Source organism: Rattus norvegicus, chromosome 19 (assembly GCF_021556685.1).
Source record: "Rattus norvegicus strain SHRSP/BbbUtx chromosome 19, alternate assembly SHRSP_T2T, whole genome shotgun sequence".
NCBI classification, from domain to species: domain Eukaryota; kingdom Metazoa; phylum Chordata; class Mammalia; order Rodentia; family Muridae; genus Rattus; species Rattus norvegicus.
The window spans coordinates 70,685,350-70,702,619 of record NC_141552.1 but is presented as its reverse complement, the minus strand read 5'-3'; the positions used below and the strand labels follow the sequence as shown (position 1 = coordinate 70,702,619).

The following is a 17,270-nucleotide window of genomic DNA, read 5'->3' as shown; positions in this document are numbered from 1 at the left end:
TAGGCAATATCAAACCCCAACGATACAAAGCCAGCCAGGAAAGGTGTTCAAATTTAGGGCCAGCACTGAGCTATAACCAGCAACATCTGGGAGATAAGATAGAACTAAATAACATCTGGGAAGAGATTTCCATAATCTCGCAATCACGCATTGAATCACTGGCAGATATCACATAAGCACCGCTGTTTAATTAATTGGCTTTACGCAAGTCTTTGGTTTCCTAACTGAAGACACTCAAAGAAAGGCTTTCAAGATCCCACAGTTAGGATATGTAAACCCTTGTTCATTCCCTTAAAACAAGGGAGAAATGAAAACAAATCTATAACCCAATGAGGCCACATTCCATCCCAAATAAAAGTTCAGTACCCAAGGAGAAAAGGCAGGTTGTGGTCCAGGTCCTCAGCAACCCCACCAAGGCAAAGAGCACCACCCTGATGTCTGTCATCTCAAGTGGGAAACCAGACCTCTCCTGCAGCATCAGCCTCAGGATATACAGACCCCAGTGAAACCTGCGATATACTCCTCCTCCTCCTCTTTTCCCAACTTTGAAACACTGCTACAAGCATCCACTTTAGTTATTCCAAATGGACCATCAGTTACAGCTTTGAGCTGTCACACCAAACGGACAGCTTTCAAACAACCCCCTGTCACTCATAAAACTTGGCTATCACAGAGGATAGGAACAGGATTGATTTTTTTTTTTTTGTATTCTATCCAATTTTTGAAAAATTCTAAGAGCTCAAATCAAGTAACAATAAAATAACAGAATTTGAGCCTTACTCTCAACTTAATTAAACTAGCTTTACAGAAGAACAGTATTTACCTGTTTATTATATATAAACAATGTGCTAACTTAAAACCTTAAAATCCAAAGTAATGCTACAATGTTACATATAAAGCAATGTCTCTACGTTGCTGACATTAGGTAGGTGTGTCTGTGTGTGTGTGTGTGTGTGTGTGTGTGTGTATGTGTGTGTGTGTCACTGGTGATAAAGCAGGGGCCTCATGAAAGGCAGTCTAAAAGCTGTCTGCTGCTGGCCTATATGCCCAGCCATGTAGGAGTACAGTCTTGGCAACATTTCAAAAAACAACCCTACAGTGAGTAAGGAGGAGTCAGTGTTCAATGACATAATACCTTTATAGAACACGAACGGTATGCAGTAAAAAAGGAAAAGTAAATTTTTAAAGGACTGTGTCTATGTAAAGTAAATATTTACCATCGGATTGAGCTTCTCCACTCTTTGTAACCACTTAATCTTTACAATATTCCCAGAGAATAATTACAGCTCAAATCAATAAAACTAATGAACTGGAGACAAACTAAGGTCAAGTAACTGTATCAAAATATCGATACATCATACGTTTATTATACAGAAATATCTTTATACTCATGCAATGTCCTATAAATGCTAATGTTCACTCCATTTTCTATTTCTTTAATCTATGTGTATCAAAAACAAAACACTAGGTAATTATTCCATAAATGACTATTGCAGTCTTACTGTAAATGTAAAATTATACCATCTGGAGACTGGGAACATCTCAGTGCAAGAGCACTGGCCTAGCAAACATGTAAAAGGACCCACATTCATATCAACATTACAGACAACCAAAGTAGTAATACTTAAAAGAACATCCCATATGGGTAGATTTCAATGATCAAAAAAAAAAAAAAGAAAGAAAGAAAACAGCATCAATAACTCCAAGCCACACCATTGTCCCCTTGTATTTGGAATTCAGAAACAATTAGGAGATAAAATAGATTTTACTGAGAATGCTGCATTTGAGAGGCCACAGACACCATAGGTTCTCGAGCTTGGCTAAGTTCAAGGACTCACAGCTGTATGTAGTGCATGCAGGGACCCAACCATTACCACTTCTTCCCTCCAACCCAAAGGACCTTAAATGTCATTGGCGGATCCAGATCTTTAGTTTGGCTTTCTCATGTTTACTGATTCCAACATTTCCATAATGATTTTTACAAAAGCTTAAAATTCTCAGGTTTTTTTTTTCCTCCTCCTACTTGAAAAATCAAGACAAGGAGCTGAGTGAATTCATGAAGAAAAAAGCTAATCAAGGTGGGAGTGCTCCCCCACTGCCTTGCTTGGCAGTTTCTCTTGCTATGAAAACCGACAAGAGACTGTGGGGGTGGGGTGGGAGGGTCTTCTCTTATGGTTCTTGTATTAAACCTTGAGACTTTATTGTCCTTAAGAACACTAAAGGGAAGCATGGTCAGTTCCATTAGCATTTCATTATTAAGCACTTGGCTCTTGAATGAGACTGAAATTAACACCAGTTTTTAGACATTTAGTTGTTTTTTTTTTAATTTTTTGGCAGTAACTTTTAAAAGTTTGCTCTTTAAAACCACTTTGAGATGCTTGCGGCATCATAACAACCTCCAGGACGCTGAGCTACGCAGATCTCCGTGCTCAGACAGAGTAGAAAACATTTTCTACCTTCCTGTTGTGTCACCTGAAGCTGCATCCCTTCAACCAAAGGGTTCTAGCTTGCACTTCAGGCACAAAGGTTAACCTGTTCTCCAACATACTAAAGCTGGATTTGCTGCTTGCTCTCACACACGTGGGCAATGGGTACCTATTGTATACATATGTTTGGAGAGCATGAGTAAGCTTCCATCAAACTTGACTGCAGTTCTCCCTTGCATGCTTCTCCATTGGCAAATTCATCTTTAATGTCCAGAAAACAAAGGGCGTTTTATTGTTGTTGTTGTTGTTCTGTCTTCGTCGTCTTCTTCTTCTTCTTCTTCTTCTTCTTCTTCTTCTTCTTCTTCTTCTTCTTCTTCTTCTTCTTCTTCTTCTTCTTCCTCTTCTTCCTCTTCTTCCTCTTCTTCTTCCTCTTCATCATTGTCGTCGTCCTCCTCCTCTTCTTCTTCTTCTGGGTTTTGTTGTTGTTGATGTCTTTTGGGGGTTTTTTGTTTGTTTATTTTGCCAAGTGTATCAGAAATAGGGGTCCTGCCTAATGCATCCTGCGAAAGCTATCAAGTTTCACATTATCCTCCGAGAAGAGACTGTCCAATGAGGAAGGAAAATGGTCAGTAGCTTTCTGCATACCCTATCTAGTGTTTCTCTTCTGTTAGCACTAGTCCCAGTAACTGAGGCCCTGACTGCCCAGGATGGACTGTAACTCTACAGTGAACCTAATGACATCACATGTTCCTCTCTGGGCTGATGAAATGCATAAAACACAGCGGAGAAAACAAAGGGGGAAAAGTGGTGGACACAGAGCACTGTACGATGGGGGAGCACATGGTGACAGCTTATCACGGCAAGGCTGTTCAGAGTCCTTCACACAGTAGTCCTGCTTCACTGGGCCTTTAGCCTGTAGATCCCTGGAGGAGCCATAATGAAGGAGAGATACTTCAAATTCAAAAGAGAGGGGAGAAAGCCATTCACTAAGAAAGAACGGGTCAACAATAGGTAGTCCCGTTTTGCAAACTCCAATAAAAAAAAAACTATAAAGCTGACTGGGAACAATCATCCAATTGTTAAAGGCTTTCTTCAGAACTATGACGTTTAACACTGTGCTGACCTGGATGGGTTTCTGCTGGGCACAGTGGTGCAAAATTAACCTTAGAGCTCAGAAGGCTGAGGCAGAAAGACACTGAGAACAAGGGCAACTTGAGCTATTAGAGGGAAGAGAGGGAGGAAGGGAGGGAGGGAGGGAGGGAGGGAGGGAGGGAGGGAGGGAGGGAGGGAGGGAAAGAGAGGAAAGGGAAGGAGGGAGACAGGGAGAGAAGGGAGGAAAGAAGGACAGAAGGGAGGGAGGGAGGGACATAAGGACATATGTATGTTCACCCTGGAATGACAGGTGAATGCATAAGCAGACAGAGCATCTATAGAAGGCAATTTGAAAGCCTCTACGTTTGCATATTGTATATCGAGTTGACAAAGGACTGTGGTTATGTACAGAGATTTGTGGGGATGCTATCTGCCTTTATTACAACTGCCCCAGACAGAGACGAAAGATGAATTTTTATGTTCGCCATTTGAGCACATCTTTCTTTAGATTATTTATTTATTATTATGTTTGTAGTTATTGGGGATTGAGCTCAGGGCATTGCTCATACTAGGATCTTTTGTCTTTGTTCTCCACTGCCCACAACCGAGATCCCCTTCCCCACTTGTTTTTGTTTTTTGTTTGTTTGTTCATTTGTTTTGTTTTTTAGGCACAGTCTCTCAAGTTTCCAACCCTGGCCTTACACCACAGTACCCCAAGCAGGACTTGGCCCAACGATTCCCCTGCCTTGGCCTTTTCAGTTCTGGGACTACTAGGCCTGCACATTAAATTACAATCATATACCTGGACTTCCTATGTTATTCCCTGATTCAACATAGGGCAAATATTTTTAAAGACTAATTTTTTGTTCATTTATAACAATAAGTTATATACTTTTGCCCAGAAAAGTATCTGAAGGAAAAAAAATTAGAAAAACCCAAGTGTAGGGATATTCTTGAAGTGATGTGCTCTCTAAAGAAATAAAGATGTTCTCACAGTAGTTTTTTTCAAAACAGTAAGACAAAGGTACACTAAAGAACAACTTCAGACTAAGATTCCAGACACAGCATTAAATGCCATGCCATGACTTGACTTGGACTGGAGCCTAGAGGACCATTCTGATTTCTTACTCATTTATTTTATAAACTACTGTTGGAAGTTACAGCACTGTAAAACCAATGGCAAATGATTGGTTCTTACAACTAGAGTATGCTTAGATAAGAAAATGTCCTTGTATTGAGATATTTGGGAGGGGAGAATTACATAACTGAATTTACTGTCAGTTCACAGGAAAAAAAATGTTATACAGAGGGGAAAAAGAGTTGGTGTTCAGCATGCCTGAGTGCTAGCAATGGAAGATAAAATGGAAACTTCTGGGTTCTTTGGAAAGTTGGTTGGATGGTGTTTTGCTGAGGCAAACACATGAAGGAACATTTAGCTGAAGCAGACACAGGTGAAAGGATGTTCTGTTCAAGCACGTGAAAGGACATGATGTAGGATGATGTCATTATGCAGGTGAAGGCAGGCACAAGATAGAACAAGGCCTGTCATTGGACGAGAAGGAAGGATGGGCGGGAGAAAAGTTTTAGAGGAAGAGGAAAATGGAGGAGAGAGAGAGAAGCAGCTGAGAGAACATGGAGGTGGATGTTAACATTCCTCTCTGCACATTTTACAGGTTGTTATGAATATTCTTAAGGGATGGATGTGTACAGGGCTTTGTGTGTCTAGGTGGGCAATTATATCTTATTAATTGGATCAGAGGTTCTTGTGCTGTGTGTTCTTTCATGTGGTGATTTAATTGAATTCAAGAGAGTATGTGGTGGCTGGAGACACTGGGCCACCAGGGAATTGGGATGTGTATGTCTGGCATGGTGGCAGCCTGCCTTGGGAACTAGACGTATAGAGAGATTGTTGCCAGGCTCAGAGAGTAGCCATCTGAGACAGTGTGATATGGGATGGAGCGAAGAAGGTGGGACGCTTTGCTGACCGAGATGAAGATGTCTACAAGACATCTTGGGGCTCTACAGTGCCGGATCTAGTATGGGATAAAAGACAGCATTTTTTAATTTTACGGCAACAACATGTGATGAAAGATTCTTCGCCCATAACATGCATGTATTTGTCCACCTTACATTGCATAGTGGAGCTCCAATTGTTGGGACTCCATAGAGAGAAATGCACCAAAAACTTCTGATGGTGTGCTGCAGTTTCTTGTCGCTTCAGCAGACTTGGTCTGGTTGGCAGAGTGATGCCAGCTGAGATGGACATGCTGAGGCAAGAGCCTTGAAGGACACGTGATGTTTGGAGGGTATAAATAGGACTTGACAGCCAGTGACAGTGACAGAAGCTGAGGTAGGCTTGCTTCTAGAGCTAGCTGTGCAATGCGTCTAGTCTTGAGTCTCCGTTGGTCTTTGTTTCACTTAGAGAACTTGTCCGGGTGTTCCTCCTGGTCCCTGCTGCTGACTCGTGCTGGGCCTGAGGCTGAGGCCTGGCTGTCTCTGCTAGGATGTGTCACTGCTGCTGACTCATGTTTGCTATCCCGGCTTTACTGAACTGGACGGCTGTCTGTCGTATCTGTGAAGTGTTTGCAAGTGCATGGAGCTGCCACAGCTAACCTGTCAACGGAAGTGTCCATTTCCAGACAGGAAATTGCTCCAAAGAACCGTTCTAAAGAGGTCCAATCCCCCCCCCACACACACACACACACACACTCCCTCCTGTATCCTTTCTTCTCCACTATTTCTGGTGGTGGTGGCCTAAAAGGGAGGTTAAAGTGTCTAAGAACCATCATTAAGAATACGGTTTGAAAAAAGTTAAAGTTTCAGAAGAGAGGGATGAAGAGAACTTCCTGAAATTCTAACAGTAAGAGAAAACAATTACATAAGGTAATTAATCCAGATTAGCCTTGAAGCCTATAACTTACAGACTTCAAAGAAAAAAAAATAAAACTTTAAAGTAAAAAAATATACAAAGTTTATCCCTATGCTATAAAGATGGCTGAGAACGAATGATGAGAAAACATTTCGAGGGAAATATGTCAGAAGCATTAAGCCGTCGTTATCACAGTAAAAAGGCACCATAAGGAATTCCAACTCAATTCCTTAGTGAGTCAGCTCTGTTTGTCTTTCCAATACCTCTACATCCTGCAAAGGCTCGATAAGCATCGGTGTGGGCAGATGAAGGATTCTAATCACTTTATGCTTCCCAGAAACCACAGAAGTCAGGAAGATTCAGAGCCGCAGAGGAGCGGCGTTCATCCCACAGACATTCTGCAAATCCTTCCTTCTGTATTTATATGGCAAATGCTCCAGGGGACAGCGATAGCAATGGATGACGCTAATAATAAGATAGAGATAAATATGTACACATAAAGATGTACAAAGACGTAAATGTCCCTTGACTCAGGCTGGAACTACACCTCGAGAAGCCTGTTCCAAGCTGAAGATATTGCAAACTGGAAATGCATCTGGCGTACCCTGACGTATCCAGCAGCGCAGCGGACACTCCGTTAGCTAGCGTACGTTGGGATAGAATATCTCCTACAAAGATTTTTATCTGATAAGGCATCCGAGCTCTCCAGTCACCTATTGATTTCTCACGGAAACTGAGATAAGAGGATGTTAAATGTAGTTTCGCCCTCCTGTGAAGTCGAAAACTGGTGGTTTTGACCCTTTGTGAGCTGGGGGGCTGCTTGTGTGTCAGCTTTTTAAAGTCGCAGCTTTTCTTCCTTTTTTTTCCTCTTTTTTTGTAATCCAAAGTAAATCAAAAGTTTCACATTTTTATTTTTGGACAAGATTTTTCAGGACTTTGGATGTTTAAGTTTGGGGCCAGCTAGGACTTACTGGGGTGGCTGATGAAGAAAGCATCTATCAGACTTTCAAAGGAGAAAAGATAGGCTGGGAGTTCAGCTCTGGGATAGGAGGCTCGGTAATATTCATGAGGGGTCGAGCCCAGTAGTAAGTAAATAAACCATTTTTAAAAAATGAGCAGGTAGTTGTTCTAAGGGCTGGGGAAACCACAGTTTATTACTAATTTGAGATGCCATCTTTAGACACAAACATACGTATGTATAAACAAACATACATGTTCATACATGCATGCGAAACTTGTTTCCAGAGTTGCTCGTTGGAGTTAGAGGGCCTATTTATTCGGGCTTTAACAACCCCTGCTGGTCCACGCTGCACAGATTTCAGCTATCTCGGCCACAGTGACTGTCTTTTCAAGGAGATCCATCTCCTCAGCTGCCCTCTCTCACGAACATCTTCACTGTGTAATAAATACACTGTGGTCTTCATTAGCTGTCACTGGCTGGATCATTATACAACCAAAAACTCAGTCTCGTGTTCTCTTTCTAACCTGTACTCATGGGTGCGTAATATTCCTGATGCTACATCCTGACTCTGCTCCGAGGTCTCATGATGAGATATTTGAAAATGCCATTCTATTTATTGACGTTGACTGTTGATGTATCTATATTTTAAGAATCGAGTCTGATGAAAGCCTTATATTCCGATGATTTTGGTTTACCCATTTGGTCACAACTGTTTTTGGGGGGTTAGGGGGTAGGGATCCTACATAGCCCTGGCTGTCCTGGAACACACAGAGATCCACCTACCTCTGCTGGGGTTAAAGGCGTGAATCCCCATACTTAGCTGAGTTTGGGGATATTTTTATTTGCTATTTAATATGCAGAGAGCCCGACTTTTAGCTGTCTACTGTTAGTATTAAACTCTCTCTCTTCTACCATGGGGCAGACCATCGCAGAGACCAACACACTGCCTATAACAGACATCGTGTGGTTGGTGCAGAACAGAGTACAGTCAACCCTTAGTTTCCAGTGTGGATTAGGGCTAGTCTTCTAAAACGGCAGACATGGTTGAGCTGTACCTGTACTTGAACTCCCTGCCCTTTTTTATTATGCTTGCCTCAATCACTGATCTATCACTGTATCCCTGGTGATTACACTTCATATTAACACTCTCTTAACCTCACCATATTGTATAAACAAACAGGAAATATTTCTGGCATCTCCCTTTTTAGTATGCTGTTTGACAAGCCTCCCCTCCAAGACCCCCTTGCCCCTGATATAGAAGTAAATAAAAATTATTTTTAAATTAGACCACCTTGGTAAAGAGGCAGGACAAATAATATCACCACGGTGAACTGGCAGGGTACTGGAACATCTCTAAAGACAAGTTTCTTACCGTTTCTTTTGGACTCTGCATCTGGCTGGGTTCGGCATTCTAGAAGAATTAAAGAAAAACATCAGTACAGGCCCGGGGACACGATGCTTTATTAAACAAGATTAGATTGTTTTAAAATTAGGTTGTTCCCTTTGCATTGTAAAGTAAACATTGTAAGGTCATCGTCAGTAGGCTGACATAGGGCTGTCTTCTGGACAGTCAGTGTTTCTGTCCAGATTTCAGCAGTTCTTCTAGACAGAAGTTTCCCCGCTCATTCACATTACCTCATGAGCTATGCAGGAAAAGAAACGTCATCAAACTCTGTATCTGAATATGCTGCCATTTCTAAATGCATTTTCCAATCTCCCCAACTAAACCTCAGGGCCATTCGACAGCTCTACGGATAAAAAACGTCTGTACGGCAGTGGGAAACACTTGAGACTTGAGCGTGTTCTACCGGGAACACGTATAATTCTTCCCATATAATCTAGAACGTGAAAGGTTGATAATTTGATTTGTTTAATTTTTAACAAAGGACAAAACACTGATTTAAAAAAAAAAGTATTTAGACTGAGACCCATAGAACTGAAAACCGAGAGAAGAGTTAACACTAATTGGAGTTAAGGATTATTTTTAAACACTCCCTTTGACTTTTCAGAAATGTTATTATTTTAAGTCTCGAAAAGCAGCTGCAGCGCGCACAACAGACTGACAGCCTACTGGCCCCATCCTTAATGAAAAGCTCACAAGCAATAAATTAAACGAGGGAGGGGGAGGGGGAGGGGGAGCGCGGGAGCAGCAGACGGGAGAAACAGAAGCCTGGAAGATCCAAATTGGCCCAGAAGAACCTGCATAACCTCAGGCTGGCACTGGCTCCCCTGTGAGACTGCTGAAGAGCAGTGCTGCAGTTTGGCAGGCTCAGTAAGGCCAACATGCAGTCCTCAGAGTGCCAGGCAGGGCTGGGGCTGCCTGCCTGCCCAGGGGAGGCTGGTGCTTTGGAGAGCGCTCATTTGCAATCGAATAGAGACAGCCCAGATTTAGGATCAGGTGGCATCTTCAACACAAAATTGGATAAGAGCAGAGGAAATGGAAAATGGCATTTAAATGGAGAAATGATGCATTAAACATTCCCTAACTATGACGAAGTTTTCATAATTTATTCAAAGTAAACGCAACGCGCAAGTGTTTACTCATCAGACCCTACCAGGGTCTGAAATCCCCACGAAGCCAAGTAAGGACTTTCAGGCCTGTGTGTAACAAGGGATTGGGACACCCATGACTGAAACCTAGCTTTAACGGCTACTTTAACGCTGTTTAAATAAACAACTAATTTCTATAGTGAGTATCGCAGCCATGATGCATCACAATGCATAATTTAAGAGAATCGGGTCTATGTGACAGATTTGGGAACTGTAGCCCTAAATCCTGTCACTTGTCAGGGCGACACAAAGCTTGCAGCTAGCTGAAAGGAGATATGGAACGTCTGAGATGGCTCGGGTCAAATCTGCCTCGGAATATTTAAGATGCTACTTGTGCTCGAGCCAAAACAACCTTCTACCCACATCAAAAGATAAAGACGACTCTCCAAGCACGTCACTTTTATATGTAAGCATATAAAATTCATATACAAATAATAAAAATAACGGATTTTTTTCCCCAAAAGCACATTCAGAACTGCATTTGCTCTCCGCATCTTATTCCCACCAAAACCATTTTTGACGACTCTGCTACAGGTTAACGGTCAGTGTGGAGGGCAAAGGTGAACTATGAACAGTACCCACTGCTCATGTTTCTCTGACTAAAGTCCTCCAAGCTTGAGGCATGTCTCTATTTTCCTAACACTAATTGTGCTAAGTTTCCCTATCCATCCAACAGGAAGCACCATTAACTTCGCCTAGGTGTATTTACTACAAAAGTCTGAAACCTGAAAATCTGCCACATGAGGGGAGGAGAGGGCGGTGTTTCGAGTATAGCCTTTGGGGTGACAGTTATGAAATAACTGACGTCTTGGGGGGTTCGACAGGGTTAGCAGGAGAAACAGTGATAAACTCACGAGTTCCCTGAAGCCCCCCCCCCCCCACAAGCTGCGTATTAAGCACTCATCCACGCGTAGTTGAGTGTCTATGGCTAAGACTGGCACGGTTGAGCTACGCATGAAGAAAATAAAAACGTTAGAGGCCCCTTACAGCAGGTGTGAGCATTCACAACTGAGTAGGTAGCCTGGGTCATTGGTGCGAATGCATGAGAAGTCTTCCGCCTGCCTTACGGTTACGCACCATTTCCCTTGGGTGGAAAGCCTCTTCTTGACGAAAGACCAGAAGGCTCACGGTCCCCTCCATCTTGGTGCTTCTCAACAGGGAAACAACTTCCTCCTGGGACTTGCCCGCTAAATCTACTCCATTGACCTAAAACATAGAGAGATTTTTTTTTTTTTTTTTTTAGTTACAACCCTGTCTACACAGGCAGAGGAAGAAAAGCCAGAGACCAGAACTGACGGTGTTCGTTAGTAAGTGAGAGTCTTTCTGTGCAAATTTTGGTCACGACTAGGTAACCATGGAAGCCTTGGTGGCTCATAAAAAGAGGTTGAACAGGTAGCCAGATGTCAGTGAGGAAGCAATAAATCCTTTACTGTTCACCCATAAACCAGAGCTGCAACTGCCAGAAATATGCCATAAACAGCAACCACGAGGCCAAGTCAACATGAAGCCACTACAAGAACTGAGCTCTTGAACAGCCTGTGTGCAACGGGTTTTCCAACGGCCAAACAGGAGAACACAGCAGGAGTCTTCTAATACAAATGCTTTAAGTTTCAGAGAAAATGAAGAATAAATATTTTATTATTAAAAGGTAAAACACTGAACACCAAAAAGAATCACTAAAAAATTAGATAGATAGATAGATAGATAGATAGATAGATAGATAGACAGACAGATAGAAAGATAGATAGATAGATAGAAAGATAGATAGATAGATAGATAGATAGATGGAAAGATAGAAAGATAGATAGATAGATGATAGATAGATAGATAGATAGATAGAAAGATAGATAGATAGAAAGATAGATAGATAGATAGAAAGATAGATAGATAGATAGAAAGATAGATAGATAAATAGAAAGATAGATAGATAGAAAGATAGATAGATAGATAGATAGATAGATAGAAAGATAGATAGATAGAAAGATAGATAGATGATAGATAGATAAATAGATAGATAGATAGATAGAAAGATAGAAAGATAGATAGATAGAAAGATAGAAAGATAGAAAGATAGATAGATAGAAAGATAGAAAGATAGAAAGATAGATAGATAGATAGATAGATAGATAGATAGAAAGATAGATAGATAGAAAGAAAGAAAGAAAGAAAGATAGATAGATAGATAGATAGAAAGAAAAATAGATAGATAGATAAATAGAAAGATAGATAGATAGATAGATAGATAGATAGATAGATAGATAGATAGAAAGATAGATAGATAGATAGATAGATAGAAAGATAGATAGATAGAAAGAAAGAAAGAAAGAAAGATAGATAGATAGATAGATAGATAAAAAACAGTTTGGTAGGTAAAATAATGGCCCAGTGTTGAACTCTTGCCTAGAATCCCCAGTGAGGACGCTCAGGCATGGCTCAGTTGTAGGCTTGTGGCTTGGTGCTGTAAGGCAGGGCTCAGCAAAGAAGCACTTGCCGAGCATGAGCGTGGAATCAAGTTTCATTTAAAAGGTCTTAAGTTCTGAATTGGTGCCTCTTTCCAACATCAGAAACTGTGTCTTTGTGTATTTTTGCAGTGACCTTAAATACCAGTGAAGTTAGACCATAAGCATCAAAAGATTTCTAAAATCTGTTTTCCTTGCTGACGACTTTGGATGTTGCGTCTTGGTTCACGGTCCAGGTTGCCATGCCAACCTTTTGGCCTTTCCTTTCAAGACACATTGCCCGTGTTTACCTTACCTATCTGTCTTGGTTCTATTGTCTAAGTAGTTGATTTGCCTATGCTGACACACAGTAAGTATGAAGCTGTCTAAAATAAATATCACAGAGGTATGGCATGTGCATAATGACAGGATAGGCTCCAGCCTCATAAACCAAATATCTATATAGCTAATATTTATGAATAACCTAGACATAAATGTAATTTCTCTTCAGATAACATGGAGAAGCATACAGTAAAGCAAATTGTTTTCTGATGCAACATTCCTGCTAAAATACACAGTTTTCTATTTCACGAAAACGTTTTCAAAACTAACTCCCAAAGAAAGGAACTTTTCAGGGAGCCTGTAAGTCCTTGCCTAGAAGCTACTCACCTCTATTAGCCGGTCTCCCGCCTTGAGCCTGCCATCCTGAATGGCAGCCCCTCGAGGAAGAATGTTCTTGACATAAATGGGAGCTGAGCCACCTATAGTTACGTCTCGGGAAGTGATGCTAAATCCCAGTCCTTCTGTACCTAAGGCAGAAAACAGAGACATCTGTAGGTGCTGCTCTGTACTGTGAGCTGTTCATGTGTGCCACAAGCAAAGGACCAGCCCATACCATGTCCGTTCCTCATTTGATGAGTCCAATGGCCTATGTTTCTTTGAATGCTTTGAAAGTTTCAATGAAGTTTTCCAACTGGACCGTTTGGAAGATCTCAACTGTTTAGCTCTAGAAGCCATTCATCTTCTTTGGTGGTCTTACCCAGGACAAGTTCACGTTAATGAACTCATATGCAAACTTTAAGTCTTTGGGTACCAAATGGACCTGACAGCTCTGACTTGAAGAAGTCAGGAATAAACATTTCTGTTAAAATCTATAAAGTCTTTGGGGTCTGGAGAGAAGGCTCAGAGGTTAAGGGTGCTGTGTTCTTACAGGAGACTTGGGTTTGATTCCCAGCACCCACATGGTGGCTTATAACCACTCTAGTGCCAGAGGATCCAACACCCTCTTCTGGCCTCCACAGGCATGGCATGCATGTGATACACAGACACACATGTAACACGCATATACACATAAAATAAAAATAAGTGGTGAGGGGCTGGGGATTTAGCTCAGTGGTAGAGCGCTTACCTAGGAAGCGCAAGGCCCTGGGTTTGGTCCCCAGCTCCGAAAAAAAGAACCAAAAAAAAAAAAAAAAATAAGTGGTGAAAACTCCATGACACCTTAAAACTCAAGTATTGGTAATAATGGTACCCAGATCTAGAGTACAAAGCAGGAGGAAGGGAATAAAAAAGTGTTCAAGGGATGATACATAGAACAATAATATTTTTAGTGATCGTCCTTCCTCAAACCCCAAGGTCAGCCACCAACTTAGATACATGACCTATGCTTCTTACCTTTGTCAGGTTCCCTTCCAAGTAACCGAAATGATCCTGTATGTGGTCCCATCCCCATCCCTGGGCAGTCCCCCTGGAATCAGGGATACTAAACCGTACGGCCACCCTTTCATGTTTCAGGGTACCCAGGTGAATGGGATATCGGTAACTACTTTCTTGATTAAACGACTTCATGTTGTCTTTGGTAGATTTCTTCTCGAACAATCTTAGACCAGCATGTTGTGGAAAGGAGTTAGACCCCATTAGAACCCAAAAGTAAAGAACAGAACCACACTGAGGTGCAGCGGGTGGAGCTCGACAAATTACTGTGGAATCACGGAATTCTACAACACTTCTAGTGAGCAATTCCTATCTAAGCTCATTCCCTTCTCGTGCTACTTTTCGGTTAATAGGATGTCAAAAGCATGGCCGTTGTGAGACGGACGAAGAGATACGTAAGGTCATCAATGAAGAAGAATATGGACTATGACATTCAGTTCGCATTAAAAATGAATCAAAACGTGTAACGCTCGAGAAAACAGAGACAGAAAATTACGAGTTGAAGAGAGAGGAACAGAAATGAATCTCAGTAGTTCTTTGAAATGGAACATGCTAGAAATATTCTCAGGCTCAAACAAAACCCTCTATACCCAACCGGAAACCACGTTCAGACTGACTGTTAGGTTTCTGCTATTGTCTGTACTGAAGCCTTGAATGGCAAGCTGTCTATATGAATTTTACTAATTATGCTTCTGAGGCTGTCCCATATGTCTCTGTGCCTGAGCGAAACTAATGGCTGGCAATAACATCTACTAAGAAGGAATTTTAAATTATTCTCTTTGGCAATATTAATTCATACAAACTACAACGATGGACTATTACGTGAACCACAATTCTACTAAAATAACAGTAGTAACCCCTAAATCTATAAGTCAGAAGTTCAGGCAATAACCTTTAAGGGGAAGATAAACAGATGTCAGTTTTCATCTGGTGACGCCAATGAGACATTCTGCTCTGATGGAAACAGATTACTAACCTTATCCTCTCGGTTTATTAAAAAGCTAATTTCTACAAAAGAGCAGGGGATTTGAGAATGCCAGAGCGGTAATAAATATTAAGAAATCATAATTATTGAAGCAAGTAAGTTGGGGCTTCTCTGTTCTGCAGCCTCCTGTGAGAGAGTTACAAAATTATTTCAGTGAGTGATTATCCCAGAGGCTTCTTTTTCTGCTACAAGGCATTGACTCCAGCTTGCAAATTAATATCACTTAGAGCACAATGGTTTACTCTGAATTGAACATATATTTAACATGATCACACTATTTTTAATGGGCTTCATAAAAGACCCTCACTATGATAAGAACTGGTAAAAAAATATATTTTTCCAGCTACCAGGAAATATTTAATTCTGAAGCAATCATTATGACCATGTCTGTATTCAATCCTAATCAAAGACGATCAACATTCTCTTCCTTCTTAAGTATAGTCAACACAATCTGTTTATGTAAAACATCTGTAGGCACTGCTGCAAAGGCAGCGGCTACCTCTGTTGCATGTTTTTCCTGCTGGTTAACAAAAATCAATACAAATCTATGGGACACTACATCATTTAGATTAGTCAAAGTTAGAGAAATATTTAAATAAAACCCACATTCCTAATGTTTATGAATGAAGATCAGACTTTCTGAATTAGGTGAATAAACGTCCTCTACCTTTCTGAATGATAAGAAAGCAAAGCTACTATTATTAAAATACTAAAAAAAAATTGAATCTTTTAATAGCAAGTAAAATGACACTCAATGAATGCGCTGGCCTTACATCATAATTTGTCATACTCATTATTTGGCCAAAACCACAATTGATTAAATGAATGTTCCTTCTCTCAGTAAAGAGAAGTATGACGTTATAAATGATATTGTTTATGAAGTAACAGAATACTGGTTAAGTGAATGCCGTATTTGCCTAGGGAATATAAGCAGGAGTTTTATTTTTTAAACACCGCTAGTGTGGTGCTTGACATAATTTTGGTTAAAACCCAAAGCATGTCACTTGAGTGGAGAGAGGAGAATATGAATTGGACCATTCCCTCACTGAGAATAGACAAAAAAAAACAGAGGGCTTCCCATACAGCTTGCAAAGCCTAGGAGCACAGTGTCAAGTCCTGTTTGTGCCAATCGAGTATTTATGACTCAAAAGCCAACCATCAGAAGCTGTGCCTCAAAGTTCAGTGAAAGGATTGTTCTAGGAAGAAGGCAGCAGGTGCACAGCATTTCCAATGCTACCCCAGTGGAAAAGAGAATGAACTGAATGCTACGATGTGAAAGACACACCGGCAAGGGTTTGCTGTCCACAGCTGCCAAGCGCAGGTAAGTCATTCCGGATGGTTCTCCAGCCACTGCTGGAGCTGGCTGAGCTCCGAAAGGCATTTTCTTTTTACATAAAGCCATAATTTGAAAGGCATGGTTTTGGAATGTTCAGCTGAAAGGACACACAGTAAGCCAAATGTATCTTGTCCTTGAGAGAATGCCATTGACCATCTGAAGGTCAAGCGCGGCTGTCACTCTGCATAATGGAGAAGACCAACTGTAAGCATGTTCCCATGTGCACAGATACACCACGTTCCCCTTGTGCCTGGATCTGCTGTCTACAGGAAGAAGCTACCTAAATAAATCAACAAAAGTGGGGAAGACTTAACAACACCGGTCACCATTATCTGTTGCCTTCAAGGAAATGAAGTTGTACTCTAAAGAAGAAACAGCACACAACTACATGAATAAGACAGCCTCAAACATAGGTGCCCCTTTCCATGACATGTGAAGGCTACAGGGACCTCTAACATCCCGCTTAACACAATGTCTTGGCATGGTGACCGATCGGGACAGTCTGACCTCCATTATTATTCTAGACATCAAAGGAAAACCTGCAACCCACTTTTAGTTTAAAAGATGCTACCTTAGGAAGAATAGCTGATTCTTGTAAACATGTGTTGTAACTTCTTCTGAACCTTTATGTTTTAATTATATTTCTTCTGCATTTGTATGCATACATGTAGGCAAGTGCATATGTATCTGTGTGATGTGTGATGAGTGGTGTGTGTGTGTGTGTGTGTGTGTGTGTGTGTGTGTGTGTGTGTGGACCAGAGGTTAGAGTATGGTGTCTTCCTCAAATGTTCTCTGACTTACGTTTTGAGACCGACTTTTATTGAACCTGGAGTTTGTTAATTTGTCTAGACTGGGGCTAGTCATGAAGAAAGCTACCTGCCCCAACCCCCAATGTGCTTG

The 17,270-nt window shown here is 41.2% G+C and overlaps 1 protein-coding gene across 30 annotated transcripts in view; it reads right to left on the bottom strand.

Moving 5' to 3' along the window:
• Pard3 (par-3 family cell polarity regulator) overlaps positions 1-17,270 on the bottom strand; it is a 549,750-nt gene that overhangs the window by 225,944 nt on the left and 306,536 nt on the right. For all 30 annotated transcript variants that reach the window (XM_087595246.1, XM_087595248.1, XM_087595247.1 and 27 more), the window contains 3 exons: positions 13,006-13,145; positions 10,976-11,104; positions 8,721-8,759 (listed from right to left, as the gene is read on the bottom strand). In XM_087595246.1, the coding sequence (XP_087451372.1) occupies positions 8,721-8,759; positions 10,976-11,104; positions 13,006-13,145 (308 nt within the window). The remainder of the gene's footprint in view (positions 1-8,720; positions 8,760-10,975; positions 11,105-13,005; positions 13,146-17,270) is intronic.